This window comes from Lithobates pipiens, unplaced genomic scaffold (assembly GCF_037356315.1).
Source record: "Lithobates pipiens isolate NorthernLeopardFrog02 unplaced genomic scaffold, aLitPip1_a1.2 Scaffold_22, whole genome shotgun sequence".
In the NCBI taxonomy this organism is placed as follows: domain Eukaryota; kingdom Metazoa; phylum Chordata; class Amphibia; order Anura; family Ranidae; genus Lithobates; species Lithobates pipiens.
In genome coordinates, this window is record NW_027507784.1 from 56,365,491 (window position 1) to 56,392,997 (window position 27,507).

Genomic DNA, 27,507 nt, shown 5'->3' on the forward strand with positions numbered 1-27,507 from the left:
GTCTAAATTGGCCCTAGTCTGTGTACTGTATGTATGAATGTGAGTTAGGGACCTTAGATCGTAAGTTCGAGGGCAGGGACTGATGTGAATGCATAATATATATGTGTAAAGCACTGTGTAAATTGACGGCGCTATGTAAGTACCTATAATAATACAAAATTAACATTGCAGAAACATATATGCAGCCCCAAATATTTATTTTTGTGTATTCTTTTGGTTTTAAGTAGAGCTATGGGCAAAACTCAGAAATTACATTTACACTTCAGCCTGACACCTTCATTAAAGTTGAATTTCAAGTATGGCTTGTATTGCAGTTACATAACATGGGCCAATGTAAGTGAGCAATCCCAGTAGTAGAAATGACTAATACAGTGATTTCCAGCTTCCACAGGGATCCCACACGTGGAATATAACAATGCAATAAAAAGCAAACCTGGAACTCAGCTTTAATAGAGCAATTATATTTTCCCAAACCCTCTGTATAACATAATTTTATTACCACTTCCTTTAACACGGTGACAACGCTGTTCGCACAGCAGTGAATTAGCGGAAAGCAATCTTATTGTACAATCATCTTTCTATGTACAAACCATGTACCATATACAAGCCTTCCTGATTGGCTACAAAATAATTTAATAGCTCAGATAAGTCTTTATAGTTTTGCTAAATCTAAAAGAGATTGAAGAAAGTTTTTACAGTCAGATTTTAAGGTATAGTCTAAGTTTTAGATGGACGTGTAGTTTCAAATGGTCTTTAAGTAAGCTACATACAAATTATATACAAATTTATAATCACTACATATATCTATATATATATAGCTATCTATATATATATATATATATATATATAGATATATATATAGCTATCTATATATATATATATATATATATATATATATATATAGCTATCTATCTATATATATATATATATATATATATATATATATATATGTATATATATATATATATATATATATATATATATATATATATATATATGTATATATTAAATACTATTACGGGTATTAAAGCAGAACTAATATCATTAATTAAACTTTATCTTATATGGAAGCACATCTTAAAGGAAATCTATCCATTGTAGTCAAGGCCACCAAAAACTGCCATAAATGTATTTTGCAGCACATTGAAAAGCACATGTGCATCCCATGCAGCGGTATCGGGATTCTTCAGTGCCAGAATACATTCTTCACTCTCTCAGGGTGATGTCTCATAATCAGTATTATGGCAACCTTAGTACCAAAGAGAAGTTTAGGTCTCTTCAGTGGGCAAGCGCAAAATTTTCTTGTGCTGTCAGTGTTGGGTGGCTGCTGTCAACCAGGAATGGATCTAAGATGGGAATGACATCTGCATGCAAGGGGGGTTGTGTGGCCTGCAATGATTGTTGTTGTATCCACAGTTATTTTCTGGAATTTGCAGGTAAGATAGTATTTACTAAAGTTGTTGTGTGCGATTTTGAATTCCTTTCAGATTTTGATGCTGAATTTTGTTTCACTTCAACCATACAGAATGTTTATTGTTACATTTTGGAGATTTATATTTGCCATACATGGTTTCATTTTCCAACCTGCCCCCACTCCCTCACATTCTGTTGTGGCCAATTCAACAACAGCTATGGGATAGATGGGTTGATTCATTGCTGCTGCTTGTCTCGACTGTGCGCAGTTTACAATGTAAAGGGAGGGAGTGTGTTAGTATCTGTATTCCTCTTGCCATTGCATATCTCAGGAAAAGGCTCACAACTGAGAAAAGATGCAGTAATGAATTAGCCGTCTCCTTCACTGCTGTTGTTGGATCACCTGCAGCAGTAGAAGAGGGGGCAGGTTGAACCTTGTGTACTTTTTCCCATAGGGAACAGAACTTTAAAAAAAAAATGATGGTGGATCTTCTTTAAGGGCCTTTGTCGAAGGTCTTTTGTTTGCGTCAAACTATTTTGCATTCCCATGCAAGTCAATTGCAGGTGTAACCCACCAATCAAATAGTTCTAAATGAAGCATTTCACTCATTGTAGTCACGGTCTATTCAAAGATATATAACTTGAACTTTTCTGTTCCCAGGTGCTAATCCATAACATTCAAGACCTGAAACCTGATGGAAGCCAAACAGAGAAGTTGCAGGAGAAGCGAGCACACCAGCAGTTAGCTCTTCTTCCAGATCCCCAGGCCCGCTCTCCAATCCAGCCCCAGCAGAAGTACCCTCAGGTTTTATCCCAGCAACTTCCCTTTGTATTCCAAAACTCTCAGGCCAAGGAAGAGGCTGTGAACAAACACACAAGTGTGATACAATGTACTGGACTGGTCTCTGCCGTGAAGTCCTCACCTTTACTCAGCAAGGAAGCCAGTTTAAAACTTGGAACCCTCCCTTCTGATGGACAGAAAACAGGGAACAAAAATACCTCAGAAGACTCCAGCCCACAGCCCAGCGACCTGAGGATTAAAAGGGTAAAACTGATGACTACTATTTTGTTTATTAGTTGGTTGGGCAAAGCATAGGTTCACTTTGGGAGCTATACTTTTCAAAGGCCAGGGACTGATCAGGTGATATTACGGTTGTTGAGCAGCAGCGTGAAAGTAGCAGGGCGAATAAAGGTATTAGCACAATGCCAAAATGTGAGCCACACTTCCTGGTTCCTGGTTCACTTCCTGGTTCCTGGTGATTGGGAGAGATCACCATTTGCCTAATAGCGATTTAGACATGTATCTGTAAAACATTAAGGGGTCTATTTATAAAAAAAATATTGCTGGACCATGTCACAAGCAAACAAATTTTCCCAATATTTCACGTAACATGATTGTTTCCTAGGATTGGCAGCTCCATTAGGTGGGCATAATACAGAATTGTCCTGATTGATGTACTTCAGAAACATGGACTATTTATTACAGCTGGGCAAATGCTTGTGACACTTGTCCAGAAATTTTTATGTAAATGCCCTGATGGTTAAACCTTCAGAAAACATTCTAGTATTCCCAAGCGCACAATTTGGTCTTTCATTGAGCACCAAAGTAAGTCCAGTTTTCACATTAAAGAGGTAATATTTCTTATTTATTGTTTTATTTTTAATATTACTTCTACAACTCACTAATTACAATAATATACCATAAGCTGCAGATCAGCAACTTTTTTTAGGAGTCCTCAAAATTTTTGGTACAGTTCATCCAGGGTATAACGTTTTAAAAAGGCTAATTTAAAACCACTTGCTGACCGCAGAATGCCAATATACATTGTTATGGCAGCAGCTAGCTGTCATAACCCCGGTATCCCCGTTTTCTGCCAGCGGTCAGCTACAAGATAAAAGTGGTCTCTGCGGCGGATTCACTGTGAGATCACTTTTATCGGCACCCCTCCCACCACGTTTCAGTGCCCTCCGCCGCTTACCGGAGCTGTCGGCAGCGGTGGAGGCAATTCGGTCCTCTCACTGGCTGTGTATGAAGACGAGCGAGGGGAAAATGGCCCCCACCCACCTCCATGACACTGCAGGGTGGAAGCGACATCAAAATGTCACTTCTGCATATAGCTCTTAAAGGGCCATTTTTTTTTTACATCATTTTTTTAAATGAATTTTTTTTTTATTGCATTTTAGTGTAAATATGAGATCTGAGGTCTTTTTGACACCGGATCTCATATTTAAGAGGTCCTGTCATGCTTTTTTTCTATTACAAGGGATGTTTACATTTCTTGTAATAGGAATAAAAGTGACACATTTTTTTTTTTTAAAACAGTGTAAAAATAAAATGTAAAATAAATAAGAAATTATTATTTTTTAAACGCACCCTGTCCCGCCGAGCTCGTGTGCAGAAGCGAACGCATATGCGAGTAGCGCCCGCATATGAAAACGGTATTTAAACCACACATGTGAGGTATCTCCACAATGGGTAGAACGAGAGCAATAATTCTAGCCCAAGACCTCCTCTGTAACTCAAAACATGCAACCTGAAGTATTTTTTAAATGTCGCCTATGGAGATTTTTAAGGGTAAAAGTTTGTCGCCATTCCATGAGCGGGTGCAATTTTGAAGAGTGACGCGCTGGGTATCAATTTATTTGGCGTAACATTATCTTTCCCCAGATTAAAAAAAAAAATTGGACTAACTTTACTGTTGTCTTATTTTTTTATTTAAAAAAAGTGTATTTTTTTTCAAAAAAAAGTGCGCTTGTAAGACTGCTGCGCAAATACGATGTGACAGAAAGTATTGCAACGACCGCCATTTTATTCTCTAGGGTGTTGGGAAATTTTTTTATAATGTTTGGGGGTTCTAAGTAATTTTCTAGCAAAAAAAATAAATTTTAACTTGTAAAAAAGAGGCCTGGTCCTTAAGTGGTTAAGATAAGTAGACATTAATCTAATGACTCTATGAAAATATGAAATTTGCTATTGATAAAATAAGTTCTGTTGCAAAGAAGTTTCACAAACATGCCATGCAAGGACTTAGTTGCCCGTCGCTTCCTTCCAGTCTCTGAATGTTCAAAAAGAAATTTTTGATTTTCCGAAATGGGCATTTCTCTTAGCCCTTGTACACACGGTCGGAGATTCCGACAACCAAATCCGTCGGAGTAATTCCGATGGATTAATTCCAGAAGAGGTCCGGAAGTGATGTTGCATACACACGGTCGGACTAAATTGTCAGAAAATCCAATTGTACATAACGTGATGACGTTATTTCGTTACGACGGGACTACGTTCAGGCTAGTAGCCAATAGCTTTGGTCTAGGAATTTGATCTGAGCATGTGTGGCACTTTGTCTGTCGGAGTAGGCTACACATGATCGGAGTATGTCCGATAGGAGCATTTTGTCGGAAAATTTTACCGGCAAGTTGGAAAACTTGGTCTGTCGGATATTCAGACGGAAACAGTCCGATGCAGACCACACACAGTTGGAATATCCGACAAAACGGTCCGATAGGAAACATTCCGTCGGAATCTCCGACCGTGTGTACAAGGGCTAAGGCTGGGTTCACATATGTGTGATCACGGGTTCATGCCCGGGGTCCTGTGCAGGTCTGTTCAGGTGCAATTCATGTCCGAATGTTTGCACGTTTGCCTGAATTCACACCTGAACCAGAACCAAACACGCAGAAGGCCCTTCATAATACACTTGGAGGCTCAGGATTATTTATAAAATGGAACAAATCGGGATGATTTAATAATGTATGATCGTTTTAAATGCCCACAGCATTACATTGAATGTTTTCTTTTCAGCATCTCTTATTGAAGAGAAGAAGCAGAGGATTATCCTGGGTTTAACCCTACATTCAGGATGATGTTTATTACCCAGAACAATCCTATTTCCTTGTATATAGCTTTTGTCTCCTTAGAGAGATGATGTTACATCTTATTTTCCTTGCTGTGGCAGAAATAGATTAAGTTACAGCCCATGACCTGGAAGGAGGCATTGAGTTGAGTCTTTTCTTGTCTCAGTCCTACAGATCTACTAACACTAAACTCAGGGGTGACATGAAAAAGCCAGGAAAAACCTTCATAGTAAAAGTTCCAATATATGGGCAGGGTTATGCCTCATCGATATAATACTCTGCACAGCTAATTTATCTAATCAAACTTTTTAGTACAGGGGCCACATGATATATTTTACAAATATTCATGGCTGGAAATTTTTTTTTATAAATAAGTGAATGAAATTTAAATAATTAAAGCGGAGGTCCACCCTAAAGTGGACCTTCCGCTCATCGGAACCCTCCCCCCCTCCGGCGCCACAATTGGCACCTTTCAGGGGGGAGGGGGGTGCAGATACCTGTACAGTACAGGTATCTGCACCCTCTTCCGGGATAGCTCTCTGCGGAAAGGGGCGTAATCTACGCCCCTTTCCGCAAGTGCCCACCCCTTTCCGCAAGTGCCCCGCTGCCTGCTGGGAAACACACAGATCCCAGAGGCAGCGGGGACTGTCCTTATTGCGCAGCGCGACTCGCGCATGCGCAGTAGGGAACCGGGAAATGAAGCCGAAAGGCTCCATTTCCTGATTCCCATACCCAAGATGGCGGCGGCAGCACCCGAGAGACGATCTAGAGATCGGCTTCGGGTGCCGACATCGCGGGCGCGCTGGACAGGTAAGTGTCATTATTTTAAAAGTCAGCAGCTGCAGTATTTGTAGCTGCTGGCTTTAAAAAAAAAAAAAAAAACGCGGAGTCCCGGCGGACTCCCGCTTTAAATTGAATGAAATAAATGAAGTTTTACTTGGAGATTGTTTTGTAAGCAGCATGATGTTATTCAGAACTTCAGCAAACAAATTGAAAAATTACAAATAAACATGAACCAATATTAAAGTCGAAAAAACACCTGAATTGGTCCTAACAGTTCACGTTAAAAACAGCGGGTTTTGATTGCACACATTTGCAAATATATGCATAAGCCACAGTGCCCATGTCAAGGGATCTCTGTATATACTGTATATACTCAAAATTTCCAGATCCCCATCAGAGACACCCGAGTCCCCCTTACATTGGAGATACAGGATGCAGGAAGAGGTGACCAGTCTGGGGGCAAAGACTGCAGGCCTGGATCCCTGGTCATAACCTGCTGAAGCAGAGCAGGCAGGGTACACGGGCAATAGGTTTAAGTGATCATTTGAAAGGCTTTATTAGATAATTTTTTTATTTAAAACCAGTGAATGGGTGAGGGGTAGGAAGGGATAAGAGAAGGGACTTTATGTGTGAAGAAGGGATTAGAAAAACAATTAAATATATTATAAATTACTGTTTTGCAGCATGAATTTATATTTTACAAAATCCCCTACACAGCAGGCATGACTGCATTGTACAATGCTGCCAATCTAACATGTTTTCAGGCACTGAGAGCTGGAAAGGGAATTTGAGGGCAGCTTACAGGAAGGAGGAGCTCACAGGTAGGACTCAGGAGGGTGATTATTATTATTCATGATTTATATAGCGCCAACAGTATACGCATCGATTTACAATGTAGAGCGGGGACAGCACAATTACAGTACAGTTCAATACAGAAGGGACAGGAGGGCCCTGCTCGTAGAGCTTACATTCTAAAGGGAGGAGGTGGCGGTACAAAAGGTAATAGATGCAGGGAATGATTTGATGGGGGGGGGGGGGTGGTTTAGGGACAGTTGTTAGGTAGGTGTGGGACCAGCTTCCCTGAATAAGTGAGTTTTCAGGGATCTCCTAAAGGGGTTAATCGGATATACTGGATCAGGGAGTTCCAGAGGGTGGGAGAGGCTCTGTAAAAGTCCTGAAGGCGAGCATGAGAGGAAGTAACAAGGGAGCTAGAGAGCAGGAGGTCCTGGGAGGAGTGGAGGGGACGATTTGGCCAATTGAGGTCCTTTACAACCAGAAAGCATGCAGGAGAAAACAAAAGTTCCTAAGCTACAGTAGTGAACAGACCCATCACTTTCTGTTTAGTGGCAGTAGTCACCATGAGAAATTGAGAGTAATGCCGCATATACACGACCGGACTTTTCGACGGACTTGATCCAGCGGACAATCTGACGGACTTTGCAGCTGAGGTCCGCCGGACTTTCAAACAAACGGACTTGGCCACACACGATCACTCCAAAAGTCCGACAGATTTGAACGTAATGACGTAGAATAAGGAAGTTCATAGCCAGTAGCCAATAGCTGCCCTAGCGTCGGTTTTAGTTTGTTGGACTAGACACAGACAACCAGATTTTTCAACCGGACTCGAGTCCGTTGGAAAGATTTGAAGCAAGTTTTATTTCTAGGTCTGCCGGACTTTTGGGAAGAAAAAGTCCGCTGGAGCCCACACACAATCGAATTGTCTGACGGATTCCAGTCCGCCGGACCAAGTCCGTCGAAATGTCCGGTTGTGTGTATGCCGCATAATTCTCCCCAATGGAGACACAGATAGCAATAATGAAAACAAAAATCGACAGAGGTTCTGACACTTGCATGCTCCACAAGTTAAAAGAATCTTTGGGTATAGATACACAATAGATACGCTTTAAATCTCTGTGATGGTGTCTCGACCATTCAGCTGCATTCCCCCATTTTGCTGCGGACTCCTAAGCAGCCTTTGACTTAAAAAGGACAAACTCTAAATGTAAACTATAGGTTGATCAAGCATGAAAGGCATCTCGTAATACCCCAGAATACATATGTAAAAGAAACCATGTCACTGCAAGACATTGGAAATTGTGTGTGCTACCTTTACACAGCCTCTGAGATCCCCGCTGTGTCCTTCAATAGCCTCACATCAGGAAACCTGGTGCCCGCAGAAGAAAAAATTGCTTCAGCACACAGGGCTTTCTAAACCACTCCAAAGCTGAATCATTTGCATGTATTTGTGAATATGCCCAGCAATTCGTTCATAAGACACCGCAGGTATTTGAAAGTGACCCTAAAAGTAAACAGACAAGGCAGCCTTTTGTAGGATGAACCATTTTGCAACAAAAAAAATAAATTAGCAATGATGCTTTCAGAGTGCCAAATTCAGGAATTGTTATTCATGTATAGAGTAGCAACAAATTCTGCAATTCTTTTTATAATGGGCATTAGTTGTTCACCTGGTCTTTTCATTTTTAAGCTGAATTCCAGGCAAACAGCTGAATACTCAAATGCAATTCATACATAGGATCTGTTTTCGATTTTATATTCCTGTCCATCCAGTCCTGACATATATACAGCTCTGCCTTACAGAACAGTTCTGCCTGGCGGGAAAGGGGAAACCCCATCTTTCTCTGTTGAAATTTCACTTTCAGGTCCCGCTCTCTACCCCCTCTCCCTCCTCGTGTCTGCATAGTGAGAAGCAGCACACTAAGCATACCTCTCGGTCACTCTGATCTCTTCTGCTGTCAGCATCCTTGCACTGCAGCAACCCTGATTGACTCCTTATGCTGCTTCTTTCTCCCCCTCTCTGAGATATACTGTACAGTAGATTACAAAAGGCTGGTGCCAAGTATATTTAAGGTACTTACATTGTTTATATATATTTTTTAAATCATGTGCATTAATGATTACAGAGCTGCATTAACCGCTTCAGCCCCAGAAGATTTTACCCCCCTCCTGACCAGAACACTTTTTGCGATTCGGCACTGCTTCGCTTTAACTGACAATTGCGCAGGCGTGCGACGTTGCACCCAAACAAAATTTACGTCCATTTTTTTCCCCACAAATAGAGCTTTCTTTGGTGGTATTTGATCACCTCTGCGGTTTTTATTTTTTGCACTATAAACAAAAAAAGAGAGACAATTTTGAAAAAAAAGCATTATTTTTTACTTTTTGCTATAATAAATACCCCCAAAAATATATAAAAAAACAAATTTTCTCCTCAGTTTAGGCCGATACGTATTCTTCGACATATTTTTGGTAAAAAATAATAATAATAAGCTTATATTGATTGGTTTGTGCAAAGTTATAGCGTCTACAAAATAGGGGATAGTTTTAGGGCATTTTTATTATTCATTTTTTTTGTTAATTAGTAATGGCGGCGATCTGTGATTTTTTATCGGGACTGCTACATTATGGCGGACACATCAGACATTTTTTACACTATTTTGGGGCCATTGTAATGTATACAGTGATCATTGCTATAAAAATGCATTGAATACTATGTAAATGGCAGTGAAGGGGTTAACAACTAGGGGGGGGGGGAGATGAAAGGGTTAAATGTGTCCTAGGGAGTGATTCTAACTGTAGGGGGATGGGCTTCAAGTCACATGATAGCGATAACTGCTTTTGATGACAAAGAGAAGTGATCTCTGTCATGATACAAGCCAGAACGGGGAAATGCCTTGTTTACATAGGCCAGTGATGGTGAACCTTGGCACCCCAGATGTTTTGGAACTACATTTCCCATGATGCTCAGGCACTCTGCAATGTATTTGAGCATTATGGGAAATGTAGTTTCAAAACATCTGGGGTGCCAAGGTTCGCCATCACTGACATAGGCACTTCCTCGTTCTGGGGTTCCATGACACGATCGCCGGGAGACCGGCGGACATCGAGTCCCCCGATCCCATGGGCATGGTCATGCCTTACACGGTGGGCGCATGCACACTCCTGCTATCCCTGGCTCTTAAAGGGGATGCACAGGTACGCCCATTTGCCCACCGTTGCCATTGTGCCGATGTTTATCGGTGTGCGGCGGTCAGCAACTGGTTAATGTGGGCCATTTATAACTGCTTGGAGTCAACTTTTAGGTAGAACTTAAGGCAAAACTTTTTTTTTTCATTTTGGATAGAGTAAGGATACTCTGGATAAACTGACCTCTGTCAGTTTTTTTGTTGCCATCGGTGTCCCATAGAGGAGATTTCCCTTCACTTCCTGTCCCATAGCCAAAAACAGAAAGTGAGTGAATCCTGGGGTGTCACCAGAACTAGTGTCCCCATTGAAAGATCCCCCCCTATTACTGTTCTGGTATCGACCCAAATTTTCTTTTTCTTTCACCTTTGATGATAATGGTAAACAGGACAAGTAGAGACGATGAATCTCCCTGACAAGACACAGACAGCAATAAAATGTGACAGATTTTTGAATCCCTCTCCATTCAATCCGAAAAAAAAAAAAAAAGTTTTGCCTTTAGTTACACTTTAATGCTGTGCTGGTAGCAAAAACACCTACATGCAGCTGCTACATACAAATTATTAACATTACATGCTGACATCCAGCAATAAATTTAGGATGTATGAATGGGTTTGCAGAGGCAGTTAAATGATTTAGACAGGCTACTGGATGATCTGCCAAGAAAAACTGGATACTCGTTTGGTACTAATTAAATATTTCTGTTCAATAGTCTTTATTGAAGGGTTAGTGATGGTAGAGAATTGAAATAGAAAAATATGCATTATTACAGTGGGGTACCATGGTACAATGTTTAGTTAGAGAATAAATAGTATAACAAGATTTTACTAATTTAATATGTATTATACTTTCAGAGGGACCTGCAAGGCTTTTAATGAAAGTCATTTTTTAACACCCTTATTTTATGAAATTATCATTTTCAGTATGCAAATGCATTTTTATTTTTAGTATTATTTTTGTCCAATCAACAAAATGACTAGAAAAAAAGAACAGGGAGGGGGGCAAACTAGAACTTTGCTAGGGGTGCAAACTCTGTCATACAGAAAGGGGAGGGGCGGGGGATGAATTATTCTTCTGGCTCGTTTAGCTGTGTGTGTAATCTGAGCGGAAAACTGCTTTTTCCCCAACAAATTTGTAAAAAGCCTAGTATATATTTAAATGATATTAAAAAAAACATCCTATTTAGTCTTGAACATAATATTTACTGTAAGGCCGCGTACACACGCGGGGACTGTTCGCTCAACTTTGTCCGCTGAACAGTGTTTCAGCGGACAGTCCGCTCGTGTGTGGGCTTTCAGCTGACAGTTTCAGCTGACAGTTTGACGAACAAAGTTTTTCGGGAATCCCCAAAAACTGTCCGCTGAAACTTGGTTTGAGCGGACAGTCCGCCCGTGTGTAGGCCAGTCCGCTGTACTTTCGAAATGAGCGGACTGTTCCCGCCCGGAGAAAAGTCTGCTCATTTCGAGCGCGTCTCCAGGTAGGCGGGGCCCGCGAAGGAGACGTCGCGGGCTCCGCCGCCTGGAATAAACTTAAAGGGCAACCCAACGCCGAAAAAAATCGGCGTGGGGGTCCCCCAAAGTCCACAACAGACCCTTGTCCGAGCACGCTACCCGGCCGGCCAGGAAAGGGGGGCGAGCGAGCGCGCCCCCCCTCCTGAGCCGTACCAGGCAGCGTGCCCTCAACATGGGGGGTGTCTTGGGGAAGGGGGGGCCGCGCGGCCCCCCCACCCCAAAGCACCTTGTCCCCATGTTGATGAGGACAAGGGCCTCTTCCCGACAACCCTGGCCGTTGGTTGTCGGGGTCTGCGGGCGGGGGGCTTATAGGAATCCAGGAGCCCCCTTTAATAAGGGGGCCCCCGGATACCGGCCCCCCACCCTATGTGAATGAGTATGGGGTACAATGTACCCCTACCCATTCACCTGTAAAATAAAAGTACCCAAAAAAAACCACAACACACTAGATAAAATATTTTATTGCACAGCTCCGGGGGTCTTCCGTCTTCGGGGGTCTTCTCGCCGGACTCCTCCGCTATCTTCTTGTAGCTCTTTTGCTAGCGGAGGAGTCCGGCTTTCTTCCTCCCCGCCGCCGGCCTCTTCTCCCGACTTCGGGGGTCTTGTCCCCCTCTTCGGTTCTTCTGCCGGGCCACCGCGCCTTCTTATAGCTCTTTTGCAGGCGGTGGCCCGGTCTTCTGTCGCCGCTGTCGCCGCTGTCGCCGCTGTCGCCGCCGCCTTCCGTTCTTCTTCTTCTTCTTCTTCTTCTTCTCCAGGAGATGTTGACACGTCGCTCTCTCCGGCCGGAATGCCAGAGCCGCGCTGCGCGGCCACTTATATAGTGACAATGGGGCGGTGTCACATGGTATATGTCACATGGGTTGGTCACATGGTGACCCCGCCCCCTTACGATGTCATAGTCCCCATGTGACATCAACCCATGTGACCAACCCATGTGACATATACCATGTGACACCGCCCCATTGTCACTATATAAGTGGCCGCGCAGCGCGGCTCTGGCATTCCGGCCGGAGAGAGCGACGTGTCAACATCTCCTGGAGAAGAAGAAGAAGAAGAAGAAGAACGGAAGGCGGCGGCGACAGCGGCGACAGAAGACCTTCTGCCGGGCCACCGCGCCTTCTTATAGCTCTTTTGCAGGCGGTGGCCCGGCAGAAGAACCGAAGAGGGGGACAAGACCTCCGAAGTCGGGAGAAGAGGCCGGCGGCGGGGAGGAAGAAAGCCGGACTCCACCGCTAGCAAAAGAGCTACAAGAAGATAGCGGAGGAGTCCGGCGAGAAGACCCCCAAAGACGGAAGACCCCCGGAGCTGTGCAATAAAATATTTTATCTAGTGTGTTGTGGTTTTTTTTGGGTACTTTTATTTTACAGGTGAATGGGTAGGGGTACATTGTACCCCATACTCATTCACATAGGGTGGGGGGGCCGGTATCCGGGGGCCCCCTTATTAAAGGGGGCTCCTGGATTCCTATAAACCCCCCGCCCGCAGACCCCGACAACCAACGGCCAGGGTTGTCGGGAAGAGGCCCTTGTCCTCATCAACATGGGGACAAGGTGCTTTGGGGTGGGGGGGCCGCGCGGCCCCCCCTTCCCCAAGGCACCCCCCATGTTGAGGGCACACGGCCTGGTACGGCTCAGGAGGGGGGGCGCGCTCGCTCGCCCCCCTTTCCTGGCCGGCCGGGTAGCGTGCTCGGACAAGGGTCTGTTGTGGACTTTGGGGGAACCCCCACGCTGATTTTTTTCGGCGTTGGGGTTCCCCTTTAAGTCCATTCCAGGTGGCGAAGCCCGCGACGTTTCCGTCGCGGGCCCCGCCTACCTTGACACGCGCTCGAAATGAGCAGACTGTTGCCTCGTGTGTGGGCGAGTCCGTTCATTTCAAAAGTTGCGCGGACTTAGTACGACGAACTTAGTTTGCCGTATTTGTCCGCTCAAAAAGTGCCGTGTGTGGGCGTGTTCGTTCATTCAAAAGTTTGAGCGGACTGTTTGACGAACTTAGTTTCGGCAGACAGTCCCCGCGTGTGTACGCGGCCTAAGAAAATATATACAAAAATACTATACATTCCTGTCATCATTGTCTTTTTATGTAGTGTGAGAATTAGGGATGCACTGATACAATTTTTTACGATTATGAGTACCGATACTTTTTTTTTTTAGTACTGGACGATACCAGTTACCACTACCTAATGCAACTGTTTTGTTTTCAACTGTCAGCAATGGCACAAAGCATTGAAAAGTTATTTACAAATTAAATAGATTTTTTTTTCTTAATTTTGCGCTTTTTCAATGTGAAATGTGTAAATATATGTTAATATATATGTATGAAAATATTCACTAACAAAGCAAACAAAAAAGTTTTAATTGTTTATCGTTTATAAAATAGACGTGAACAAAAAAAGCAGGAAAATAATTAAATGAAGGATAATAGGGAGTTAATTAAGACTGATTAGAGTAAATTAATGGTTTATAATGGGTTAAACAGAGCATTTGTTCATCCCTTTGATCTGCAGATGAAGAAACAGAAACATTCAAAAAGAAACAATGTTTCTTTTTATTTTAGGGTTTCAGGGCTGAGTAATGTTGTTAATAAACATTGCCAGCTGATTTTTTTTTGACAGCTCAAATTACTGGACTTCTTTAACACTTCAGCTGTCAACAGGGGAGACCCGCTGACAACTCAAAGAACTGAGCATGAAAGTATCCGTTTCAGGTATCTGTGCAGTTGCAAGAGTACCGATATTTGTGCAAATACTCGCTATCAGCACCAATACCGATACTAGTATCGGTGCACCCTAGTGAGAATAGCATTGGGTAAGTCAGAATTACATTTTGGATCAATATGGAATGCTTCCTTCCGCAACAGACTTTTCATTTGGCCACTGGCTTGAGTTTTCTTCATTTAGTAAGAACCATACTATGTGTTCCCCACAACCCCCAGCTAGGTCATCCTCGTATGTGTCCAGCAGTTACTGTATTTCTGAAATTATTGTGTAATACTGAGCTAGCTATTCCTTTTTCACTTTTTCTAAGTTAACTCTCCCGAGTTGATAGATATTTTTAGCTTCTCCCTTATTCACTAATACCCCACCCATATCCAATCACTGTGCCCCCTTTACAGACATGTCTGCTGGATCCCAGAACTATTGACCACTGCCGTCAGTGGTGGATGGAGCTTATAGCACTGGCCAGTAAATCCCCTCACCCAGTTATTGAAAAGTCCTATAGGTCCTAATTGCAGGTGAAAGGGTCTGCACCCTTTCAGTGCAGGTGAAAGAGTCTGAGATCCTGGTATTGGAGAGCTAAATGTAATTGCATTTGTCAAAAACTGAATTGTCAATTTTAGGTAGACTGACTGTTTAATATTTTACAGCAGTTTCAGAGTCCTTTTATCATTAATGCTTTGTGAGCCCCATTTTGGTTGCTTAGAGATCAATACACATTCCTCTGCTCTGTTGAGATTGTCAAAGAAAAATGCCAGACATTTTTCCCAATAAGTGCAGGAATGCTTCAAAGGTTCAGCTCAGAGTTCATCCTGTCTGTAAACTGACTGGATTTCAGGAAAGACGTGAACACATTATATGATTGCCCTTTTCGCTTGCAACAAGTACAGCTGAGATGTACCATATTAATGGTCTTGTATTGCCACAACGGGCAATGATTGCTGAAATTGGAGAAAAGTAGCAGAGATGGATAAAATCCAGGACACCGGGATATAATGAGTGTCGGTGGCAATGAACTTATGAACTGAACTGCTTGACTGCGATAGTCAATATTGAACTTGAGCCACTGCCACGTGATCCAATGCCACATACATTCTCATCTGCATGCCTGAGCCATGAGTACACTGCAGTGGTGGTAATATACTAATGTGACAGAATGTCCATTGCAAGAAATGTAAAAAAATGAACTTTTTTAACTTTATTAAATCAGAACAAATGGATCAAAATAAAAAAAGTCCATTGCCCATAAATAATCACAATGTTAATGTGAATGGTAATGTGCTTGCTATGGTTTCCGGGGTGTGCAACAAATGGGCAGCATCTCTGTCAGGGTGGGACTGTAAATGGAAGGTACTCCTGTGAATAACTAGACCAGCGAGTAAGGCAAAGTCCGCAATCCAAAGCGAGAATGGTTGTGATGGAAGGAAGTTGCCGCAAACAAGCCAGCAAAGGACCCGGAGGTGCAGAGCCGGACCAGAAGTGTGTCAGCTATAATCAGGAAGTGCATCACCAATGGACAGGAAGTCCTCAGGTGGCCAGTTCGCCAGAGTCCTCAATGCCAGTAAGTGTAGGGTATCCAAGATGACATGTTTTGATTGCCTCTTTCTCCAAGAAGAAGACCACATTTGTACTGAATGTACTGGCAGAGTCCCATTAGACACTAAAAGGCCAACCAGTGCCTCTTCCCATCATAGGTGACAGACAGGTGCAGAGCTTTGAGCAATTTTGCCTGGACATTCACTTGGTGGCTTTTGCCTGAATTTCTTTGTGGATGATCCATCTCTGAAAAAGAAAGATGAGTTGTTCCATCCAGCAACCAGTTATATAAAACAACAGAAATTCTTTCTGTGCACAGTAACATTGTTTTTTTTATCTATGCTCTAGATTTTGTGGAACTTCTTATTGTATCTTTATAGGGAATTTCTATTACCTGATGGTTATTTTTTTCCAAACTTGAACCTCTTGGTAGGTAAGGATAAGGCCGTCTGCTATTATAATTACTGGTTGGACTTTGCACTCTTACAGTCCAGTACTTAATGACATTTATGGTCTTAGAACACCTCATGATGCCATGTCTGAGGCCAAATGAAGCAGGGCACCTGAGTCAGATCCTGTATCTACAGACAAATAAGGTGGAACACTGGTGTATGATTCTTCTTACACTATCCTATACCTTCATTGAGTCAGCAGCAATACAATGTAGGACACTCTGCACTTTTCTAGTGCATGAAAACAACATGTCATAACAATATTTCTTTCAGTATAGTTCCTTGAACTAAAACAGATAGCCATTAAACCTGGAAGTCCTGGCTCTGTAGCCAGTGTTTGCAAATTCTCCTTCAAGGGGAGTGTTTTCAGAGGAAATAACTATACAGCTATTGAAGCTCTAGCACACTCATAAATCACCACAATTATCTCAACAGATAATAACTCTTAAAAAACACGAATGATAAATTCCATCGGATTCAGTGTAACCTCATATCACCTCTTTGGGAGTTATTTCATATATGGCTCTAACCTGGTTTGGCCTCTTAAACCTGTCAAGCTAGGCCCAAGAAGTTCAACCAGATAATTGCAATCAGCCGCTTCTGCACTCCACGTAACTACTTTTAAATGTATTGTATTCTTGGCATGAAGCCACCAATATTGGAATGCTGATTCCCTGTGTCGAAAAAGTATGTTGTCTTTTAAAAATGTACCAAATGACACATATTGGGGGAAAAACATATTGCTAAAGAGTCTATATAATAAACTGTTATATTCGCTGTAAAAATAAAAAAAAGTTTAATTCCAAAATATTTTTGGCAGGAAATTTTTATCCTCTTCCATGTTTCATGGAATTCAACTTTGTTTTAATAGCTATTTGAAATGTCCATAGAAGTTATCCGCACAACTGTTGCTGCTCTATTAAATCCTGCTTTATTGAAGAAACCACAGCATACAAGTCACAGGTATAGTGAGTTGACAATTATGATTAAAGCTGTGTGAGCTGAAACCCGTCAACTCACTGTACCAGTGAATAAAGCAGGATTTTACAGCAGCAACGGTTATGAGGTCACTTCTATGGACAATTATTCTGTGTGACTGCAGATCGGGCACCCGTGAGCTTTATTAATGTTGGATTGAATGGGTAGTAGCACTGAACTCTTTACCAGTACGATTTGAAATGTCATAATTATTCAAGTGAAATGTCATAATTACAAGAATTTACATGGGGAGGTCCTTTTCAAAATTGGATGAAATAGAGGCGTTGCAACCAAATAAAATGACAACCGGAATCTAATCACTCTGGTCATACTGACCACTTACATACTTTTTTGTATTGAGATACTGATTGATTAAATTGAATAGATATTTGTATACCATAAAAAGTTAGAAGAAACTTGTATATACATGAACTGCAGAGAGAGCCTAACTGTCCCCAGTGTTCTGCAATGTCACTGGGTTCTGTAAAATGTATGGATTCTTTTTTTTTTCTTTTTGTCAGTGGCATTCATGTACTCTTTGATAATCTATATTTACATTCAAATTTACAGAGTTGGGTATTTTACATCTTTCTTACTAGTTTTCCCACTGTTGTTTTTTATTTCCGCAGGATCAACACAAAGTAGCATTCCCTGTACCAATAAGCAAGCATCAGGAGGGTTCCAAGAACCAGAAAAAACCCATTGTGACTCAGCCGATTTCCAGCCCCGTGTCCAAATCTATATGTCAGCCCCAACCATCTTTAGAGAATAACCACTCCAACCCATTCTTGGCAAATGCACTGCTGGGTAATCACCAGCCAAACGGAGTCATTCCCTGTGTCATCCAAGATGCCCCACTGGCTCTAACCACCAAAACTAAGAGAGAAAATAAAGTCGAGAGTGTAACTGTTTCCCCCAGTGCCCATTTTGCCTCTCCAATCAACCTGAGTTCTTGTGTAAAAAGGAACTCTTCCAGCAAGTCAGCCCTTGGGCCAGCTGGCTCCCCAATATTACACAGTCTCTGTAAGGAGAAAACCCCAAACAGTAACTCTACACCAGCAATAAAACCACACCACACGCTCAATGCCACCAAATGTCTCCTGGACAAGTTTCGGGGGGTGGATTCTGACATCCCCAGCAGCAAGGATTCTGAAGATTCCAATGAGGAGGATGACGATGAAGATGATGATGAGGATGATGATGAGGAGGATGAAGATGACGAAGATGATGATTCTGATAGTCAGTCAGGTCAGTAATTTGTAAATGTTTGTTACATTTTAGCTGTTCCGCTAAAGTATTTCACTAGGTAGTAGCATAAAAAAAATGGAGAAGAAAAAACTGTTCTATGTGTCTTGGCCCCCAGCCATACCTTTACTGTTGGGCTGACCTTAACTCTTCCCCACCTAAACTGTAAAACATTCCCTATACCAATAAGTGATCATGTAAAACTCAATTGCAGCCTTTTTATTTCACAGAAAAAAAACATTAAAGCCTTCCTTTTAGGACAGGAAGTGATGGGAAATCTTGATGTGATGGGAGTCACTTTGGGCTGGGGCTTGTCGAACCCAGCTTAAATTGGAGAGCCCGGGAAACTACTTGTCCAGCTTCCCCGGACCCTCCTATGTGTAAGTTCCCTGTGTCTATTAGGGGCACAGGGTGCCCGAGAACCCCAGTCAGGTCTGCACTAACCAGACTCACTGTACAACCACACAGGTTCTATGTCTGTGGGTTGTGTTGAAAGAATGACAAGGCTCTTTCACTTGGGACAGTAATATTTCTGAACAATATTCCCCAAGAAATATAGGACGATAAATTAATTCCACCTTTCTGAATGCTGGAATGTTGTATGAGCTTGATCTCATAGACTGTTGTATACTTTTTACTAGATCATTTGAGGTGTGGTTGTATCCCATTGTTTTATTGTTTCTGTCTGCCTTGGGAGCACCCTATTATGTGATGTATATGCTTATGTGGTACCCAGCTTACCTTGGAGAGCTCTGCAAACTCCTTGTCCAAATCCCCCTCAAACTATCTAATAAAAAGTATACAACAGTCTATGAGACCAAGCTCATACAATAATCCAGCAGTCGGAAAGGTGGAATTCATTTATCCTACTATATTTATTGAGGGATATTGTTCAGAATCATTACTATCCCAAGTGAAAGAGCCCTTTCATTCTTTCAACACAAACCACACATATAGAAACCTGGATAACAGGGATAAAAGGAATTGCTGAGGCCGGTGTGGTTGTACGGTGAGTCTGGTTAGTGCAGACCCGACTAGGGTTCTCGGGCAACCTGTGCCCCTAATAGACACAGGGTTACTTACACATAGGAGGGGACGGGGAGCTGGATAAGGAGTTTCCAGAGCTCTCCAAGGTAAGCTGGGTTCCACAAATCCCCTGCCCAAAGTGACTCCCGTCACACTTGAAAACAGAGTCAGAGACAAAAAACACATTTTTAGTATAGGATTAGGGTCAGGGAAAAGCAATCTAAGACAATCGGCATTACACACATCAACCAGTCATGTTCTTCCACTTTTTCCCATACTGACCTGTGATATAGAGAGGGTAAATACAATACCCTGATTTAGCGTTGGAATATATAATAACTTGAATGCAATAACTAAATCTTACTTTACTAAACAGAGTCAGACAGCAACTCAGAATCTGATTCGGAGGGGACAGAAGAAGATGACGATAAAGATGAATCTGACAGTGATACAGAAGGAGAAAAGCTGAAATTTAATACAACTGCTCCACCTGTAACCAGCACAACAAACAGCATCACCTCCCAATCCACACCCCTTAACCTACAGGTCATCAGGAGCCCCAGCTCTGCTCCACCTGCACTGTGCACAGAATCTCAGCCGTCTGACCTGCGCAGCACCTCTTCCGCTGTCAGCCCCAGCACACCATGTGGTATTTGACATTTTAATCTCTTGTTTCAATGTAGATGTTTAAATGATTGACCATTAGTATTACAATTAAGATGCTGTCTGTGTGATTGATACACATTTGTGTCCAAAGAGGTCATCTGGTACAAAGGAATCTGCCTTATAAGAAACAATAGAATTATCGTTCATTAAAAAACACAATTTTGATAAAATAATAATTTGTGTCCATAATTTTAAAGATTAACTCTACCTTTCTGACATTGTAAGTCATAACAGTGATATAATTAAATTTATAAAAACATATCGGGGTTCATTTACTAAAAGCACATAGACTGTGCACTTTAAAAGTACAGTTGCTCCAGATGCGTTAGCCAATGTGTTAGCATTTTATTGGATCCTGTTATCGCTGTTGTGCAAAATAAAGTCCTTTGAATGAAGAAGCTATTGTGTTGCTGGCTTATCTTTTCTACTATGGACCTGCAGTTGCTCCAGAGCTTGGCAAATATGGTAAAGCTCTGCTGACTTCCATCACTCGATCATGTGCAAGCAAAAATGCTGTTTTTTAAATTTTCCTTGCATGTTATTGGGTATTCTTTGAAAAGTGCAGCTTTGCAGCGTTTGTTACCCCAAAACTTCATATTCCTGGGATGTGCCTCCTGTACCATGTACTTGTATGAGAAAGAATCCTGTTCTCTTTCTGTTGCTTCCTTTATGTGAAAACCCTGGTGTTCCTGCTAGTCCCCTTGCTTTCCTATTAACCACACTGGGCAGGAAAGCAAATCATGGTCAGTTCTCTAGCTATGCTGGGAAATCAGTACGCTCTACTCCAATGATCAAATCTGTACTGACACAGCCAGTGTGCTATTGCTTCTTTTCCCCCCAGCTCTTATGCAGCTGAGAACAGAGGGAATGTGATCATTTATAAAAAAAGAGGAAAAGGGTATATATAATGTTATTTTTTATATCTATACAGAAATGTTTTGCTTTTCATGTCTATTTTAAACTGAATGGGTTGTTTTACAAGGTAATCGTTTACAATCACTTACTAAGCATTGGAGGAAGTTCGCTTGCAAAGCCTGTTTGCCTTTAGTAAATCTACCCCATATACTGCGTGTGTGTGTGTGTGTGTGTGTGTGTGTTAATGTTCACATTTTGTTGTGGACAAGAAGTAGAATAAAAAGTGCACAGGTATATTTGAATTCAATTTATTGGTTTTAATTGATAGTTGACTTTACTGTAAATAAGCCGTAATATAATTATTATTATAAATAATTTATATAGTGCCAACAGTTTGCTCAGCACCTTACAAAAGGGAGACAGTACAGATACAATACAATTAATTACAGAAATATTGAGAGGGCCCTGCTTGTGAGAGCTTACATTCTAAAGGTATCACACAGTTATTAATTTCACCCGCTAGACAATATCACATTTCCTACAAAAAAAGTTAGTCTGGGGTTTAAAGATCCAGTCTAGCCAAATGCAACTATTTTAATTAGTTACTGGGCAGAATCATCAGCTGGTTTATAACATCTTTTGGGGACTCCAATCACAAGCTCTCCCCGCCACAGTTCCTGGCTCCGTTCCCAGCAGCCTTGAAGTTCTGGATGGGGCTACCTACGTGCATTGCCCATTATATAAAATCAATAAAAAAAATCTAACAGAAGGAGAATGACTCGCGTGTAATGGCTATTTACTTGTTCAATTTGATCTAAAAGTTCAGGAGAAAAATTCAAACTGTTATTATTAGTGCTTACATACAGTATGTGTGATGTATATGATGATTTTCTGGATTATTCTGTGACTGTTACCTACAAATGATGGATTTATTCACTACTTTGGGAGCTAAAACTGTAAACTTTATTTAAGGTGCCGGTAAGAGAAGAAGAGTCACAGATGAGCGTGAGCTGCGTATGCCTCTGGAATATGGGTAAACTCTTTTTACTAATTAATGAAAAATTGCCTTTTAGGAAACATGTAAACCCAACATTTTTATATTCCTGATACGTTTGACTCGAACTTCACATGGCATCACGTGGTGTCGGAGGGGGATCACCCATTTACGTCACCGGGTGGCCCTGCCCTCAGCTATATAACAGCTGTCATTGAGAAGAAGTGTCATTTGGCAGGAGCCTCCCATGGAGACGGAGCTGTTGCTGCTTTTTTTTTTTTCGCTCCGTCGAGCAGCGTGAGATGGATCTACATCGTGGGACATTTTTTATTAAAATTTTTTTAAATAAAGGGCCATTTTTTACACTTTTTACCAATTCACATTGGAGGGGCAGGGATTTGGGGGTCCCCTTGTTAAAGGGGGCTTCCAGATTCCAAAAAGCCTCGGCCCGCAGACCCCCACAACCACCAGGCAAGGATGAGGATGGACCCCAAATCACCCTCCCCATGTTGAGGACATGTGGTATGGCACGGTTCCGGAGGAGGCGGTCTCTTGTCCCTCCCTCTTTTCCTGCTGTCTACCAGGTTGCATGCTCGAAAAGGGTCTGGTATGGATTTTAATCTCTCCACTGATGCCCGCTGAGCAGGCGGATGACAGATCCATGTCTGCTCCGCTATGCAAAGCGGACAAGGACACAGCCTGCTGTTCTCTGTGGGGCAGTCAGATAGAAGCAGACCGCCTGTCTGTTTCTAGCCAACTGGTGATTGTATCCCCATCCATCTATTTTTTTTTTAACTCTTTTTATTGGCAAGTTCATTATGAGCGCTAAGAAATATAAAATGCGGGACACAAAAATCTGGAAAAAAATTCACATTGACATATGAATTATTAAAACTGAACAGTTTTGATGTGGAAAATAGCGAAAGTTTTTGCTGAGTAGTTGGATCCAGGCTAGATAACACAACAAATTCAAACAATATATCAATGGGGTTTGTATTCAACTTTAGATTTAGATGCAGGAAACTTCATACAAGACATTACTTAGGCATTATCAATGGTGAGAGTAGAGGAGCACCATACATCCCACACCATACTGTTTTTAGCGTACCAGATCGGATGCTGCAGGGTGTCAGCAGACACATGTCCACTGGCATCTGTCGCTCCATAGAGAACAATGGGTGGTCTGATCGGACCTCCCTGAAAAACAGAAAGGCAGACCCGATCGTTCTGTTGTTTTGAAAGGGGCCATAAACTGAATGTGTTGTTTAATAAGGTGAGAGTTTACATATACTTTAAAGGCAATCTCAAATTGGTTTAGCTCAGGGGTGTCCAAACTTTTTTCAAAGAGGGACAGATTTGATGAAGTGAACATGTGTGAGGGCCTGACATTCTTTGAACCATTAAAATTAAAATTAAATGCAAATTAACTAATAAAACACTGCCCAGCAAGAATTCTCTTGCCTTTGTGGCTGTGTGTGGTGAAATGTCTAAGGATGAGCTTTGGTGTGTTATTTCGATATACCATATTTATCGGTGTATAACACGCACAGGCTTATAACACGCACCTTCACTTTAAGAGGGAAGTTTCAAGGAAAAACCTAAATTTGAAATAAAGACCTGTGAAGCAAAATAAGTGTCAATGCAGCTAATCAGTGCCCATTTGCAGCCTCACCATTGACATGAATGCAGCCGCACAAGTGCCATGAATGCAGCCTCGCCATTGCCATGAATGCAACCTCACCAGTGACATGAATGCAGCCTGACCATTGCCATGAGTGCAGCCTCACTATTGCCATGAATACAGCTTATGAATGCAGCCTCACCATTGCCATGAATACAGCCTCACCATTGCCATGAATGCAGCCTTTGAATGCAGCCTCAACATTGCCATGAATACAGCCTCTGAATGCAGCCTCACCATTGCCATGAATACAGCCTCACCATTGCCATGAATGCAGCCTCACCATTGCCATGAATATAGCCTCTGAATGCAGCCTCACCATTGACATGAATACAGCCTCTGAATGCAGCCTCACCATTGCTATGAATACAGCCTCACCATTGTCATGAATAGAGCCTCACCGTTGCCATGAATACAGCCTCTGAATGCAGCCTCACCATTGCCATGAATGCAGCCTCACAAGTGCCATGAATGCAGCCTCAACAATGACATGAATGCAGCCTCACCATTGCCATAAATGCAGCCTCCCCAATTGCCATGAATGCAGCCTCACCAGCGCCAACAGATTACATAGTGGAGAATCTCCTATTAACTTGTTTCGTCTCTTTGATAGAAAGTCCCGCCTCCTATGATAGACAGAACAGTTGTCCAATGCCAGCCTAGGAGACAGGACTTCCTATTACAAAGGCCACCGAGGAAACAAGAGATTCTCCTGTATGTAATCTGACGGCACTCGTCCCTCCCCCCTCCAAGGCTGCCAAAACGATAAATACCATATATATCTTTTGTGGGGATTTGTTGGGGGCTACAAAAGATATATATACAAATTACCAGTGGAGCCGCATTAAACTGCAATTGGCCCATGGGCCGGACTTTGGACATGCTTGGTTTAGCTAAAGAATAAGTGAATTTAGGCATGCCTTTGTTCCTTTTGATAAATCTAATAAATACAATCAAGTTTTCAGTTCTAACCTTAGTCCTTCTGTCCTCTGAGAGTTCTAATGGAAATCTAAAGATTCTGCCATTTCAGAATTTCGTTTGATGCCCAATGAATTGTATACCTGCTACTTTCATCAAGTTATATTAAGTAAGAAAATCTGACATCCTTCTAGATGTGCATACCAAAGCCTTTTTGCAGAGATGAGCCTTAAGCAGCACAGGATTGCTGGAGATATCCTAGTTTACATATATATATATATATATATATATATATATATATATATATATATATATATATATATATATATATATATATAGATATTAGGAAAAATCCAGACTGTACAGATGCCAGCCATGTTTGGTCGTTAAGTGTTGATTTACTGAATGTATACTAAAAATGATCAGTAACACAAGTCCACCTTGCTTTACATAGCTGGCAAAGAGAAACAAGAATGAAGAATCTTGGCGGGCGCCTGCAAGGAGAAGTGACTTATTTTGCTCCCTGTGGGAAGAAATTTCGTCAGTACCCAGAAGTAATGAAGGTAATCTATTTATTATTCAGGGGTGGAAGACCTTTCCTGGTTTTGTTAGTAGCTGTTTTATCCCATCTCTAAATGTCTGTGCTTTAGTGTTGTGGATGTGGATTATGTTTACAATTGTCCTTTTTTCTGAACCCTCAGCAGTGATTAGATTACCTTTAACCTTCAGGGTCATGAGAATATAGACATGCTGCCTAACTGGTACAGAGTGTCTCCATACTTCCTTCTTTGTAGAATACAGTCTGTGAATGTGTCTGAACAAATGTGGAACTCTCTGGGAGGCTTTTTTTCCAGCAAAGCAGTGTAAGGCTAGGTTCACACTGATGCGGTGTACCGCATTGCATATCATTTGTATAGGAATTGCGCCGGACTCCTGTACAAGTGACATGCAAATTCAGTGTGGTACGAATTGAGACATACATTATGTATGGCTCAATTTGCACTGGATACACGCTTAAAAGGTGTAGGACCCTTTTTTTGTTCGCACTGGAATCAGATTGCACAGGTGTTCAGACCCATGCGATCCAATTCCATTCAGTTCCACAGTTTGCACTACGTTCTGTGAACTGATTTGGGGGTGTCATTAACTTTATATTGAACCCATACAGGAATTGCTGTGATTTCTGCACCACATCAGTGTGGACCCAGCCTAAGTGTGGAGTAAAATGGAGTAACTCTTAGCAGCCAATCACAAATCATCTGACTCTAGTACACTGAACTCTGGTTGCTTTGCAATTTGTCGAGCATTACTGCTTCTTGCACTCCTATACTAAAAAAAAAACAATAATCTATTATCACCCTTTGGTTAGATCTAACTTGCGTCCTGTTGCTTTCTTGCTGCAGTGGGACTCTTACTAGTGGTCAGTCAAACAGTAAACATACATTCTTTAGAATTGTAGTTCAGTGCTAACAGGAAAACACTAGGCTACCTTCTGCTTACTAAGGCTCCATTCACACCCAGCCGTTCCAGGTCACAGGTAGAAACAAAACGCGGGACGCACTTGCAATTCCAACACTTTTCATTGGTGGTGTGATTGTGCCACAGTTGTTGCCCAACATATTGCAGCAAAATCACGCAATCAAAAATCATGGGATGTCTATTGCCCAAAAGACGTTCCGGAACTTATTTTGGGCAACAGGCATCCCACGATTTTGTTTGCACGATTTTACTGCGACTGTCTCCTGACAAAAATCACGCAGCAATTGTGGTGCCATTGAAAAGTAAGGGGATCGCAAGCATGCCGGGGGCATGTGACATATCCCAAGAGGCTGCGGGTGGGGTCTCAGGCAGGCGGTGTTCCTAAGTGCATGTCATTCATGCGAGCAAGGACCTGCCAAGAAGCCATTCGCTCCCTGTAAAAAAAAAAGAGGGGAGGGACTGGAATGGGGAAGAGGAAAGCTTCACTTTAGCTTTTGAATGAAGGTCCACTTTAGGTGATGATTCAACTTGATAAATAAGGGCCTGTTAGTTTAAATTAAATTCTAGAGCTTCAGTAGCCACATGCTTCCTCACTCTTAAGATCCACAGCCATTCTTTTCATAATTTCCACCATAATATTAGGGATCTTCTATGATTAAAGTTATACCAGTGATGAAACTGCTGCAATTTTTTTTATGGAACTGGAATTTTTTTCACAAATGCGTTCTTAGTAAAAGAAGGTACATTCTCTCTAGAGAAGATTAAACAATCTTTAAATGTCAGCCATCCAGATCTGATGGTTTAGCACAGGTACTGACAATGTATAGCTGGCGCTGATGTCTTGTATCTCTCTGGGATTTCATTTGTGAGACATCCTGTCCAAATTCTACGTTCTGACAAAGTAATCCAGCTAGAGATCAATTATTTGCTACACACACAAAGGGCTCCGTAATATAGAATAAACAAATCAATAGAAAAGTGATATTATTTTCATGGCCTTCTGAGGGGATCTGAAAACCAGAACTAAATTAGGAAAACTTACTGCAGGAGTCTCAGATACTTAAAGTGCATTTCATTTTTTGCAATCAAATTTGATTAACCCCCACTATATGGTTGTCATGTGTTCCCATTCATACAATATACCTAAATATGATTTTTAAAAAATATTTGTTACTTTTCTAGTTATATTTTGTGGAGTATGCAAAGAACTTAACAACTACCTTCTATTGTTTGGAACAGCTTGCAATGGGCAGTTAGAGTAAAAATGAAAGGACAATTGACATACAATGTACCCCCAAAACCTGGAGATCTTTATCCCTTACTTAAGCCATAGACGTTGCGAATTTTGTGGTTGCAGGAAAGAAATGCGCATGATTCCACCATAAACACAGACAGTTGTGACAGAAATCACTCCTGCCAAGAAA

At 41.8% G+C, this 27,507-nt stretch overlaps 1 protein-coding gene across 22 annotated transcripts in view; it reads left to right on the forward strand.

The window, feature by feature from the left end:
- BAZ2B (bromodomain adjacent to zinc finger domain 2B) overlaps positions 1 to 27,507 on the forward strand; it is a 459,321-nt gene that overhangs the window by 347,650 nt on the left and 84,164 nt on the right. For all 22 annotated transcript variants that reach the window (XM_077447627.1, XM_077447614.1, XM_077447613.1 and 19 more), the window contains 5 exons: positions 2,075 to 2,458; positions 17,849 to 18,467; positions 19,867 to 20,139; positions 21,984 to 22,044; positions 25,059 to 25,167. In XM_077447627.1, the coding sequence (XP_077303753.1) occupies positions 2,075 to 2,458; positions 17,849 to 18,467; positions 19,867 to 20,139; positions 21,984 to 22,044; positions 25,059 to 25,167 (1,446 nt within the window). The remainder of the gene's footprint in view (positions 1 to 2,074; positions 2,459 to 17,848; positions 18,468 to 19,866; positions 20,140 to 21,983; positions 22,045 to 25,058; positions 25,168 to 27,507) is intronic.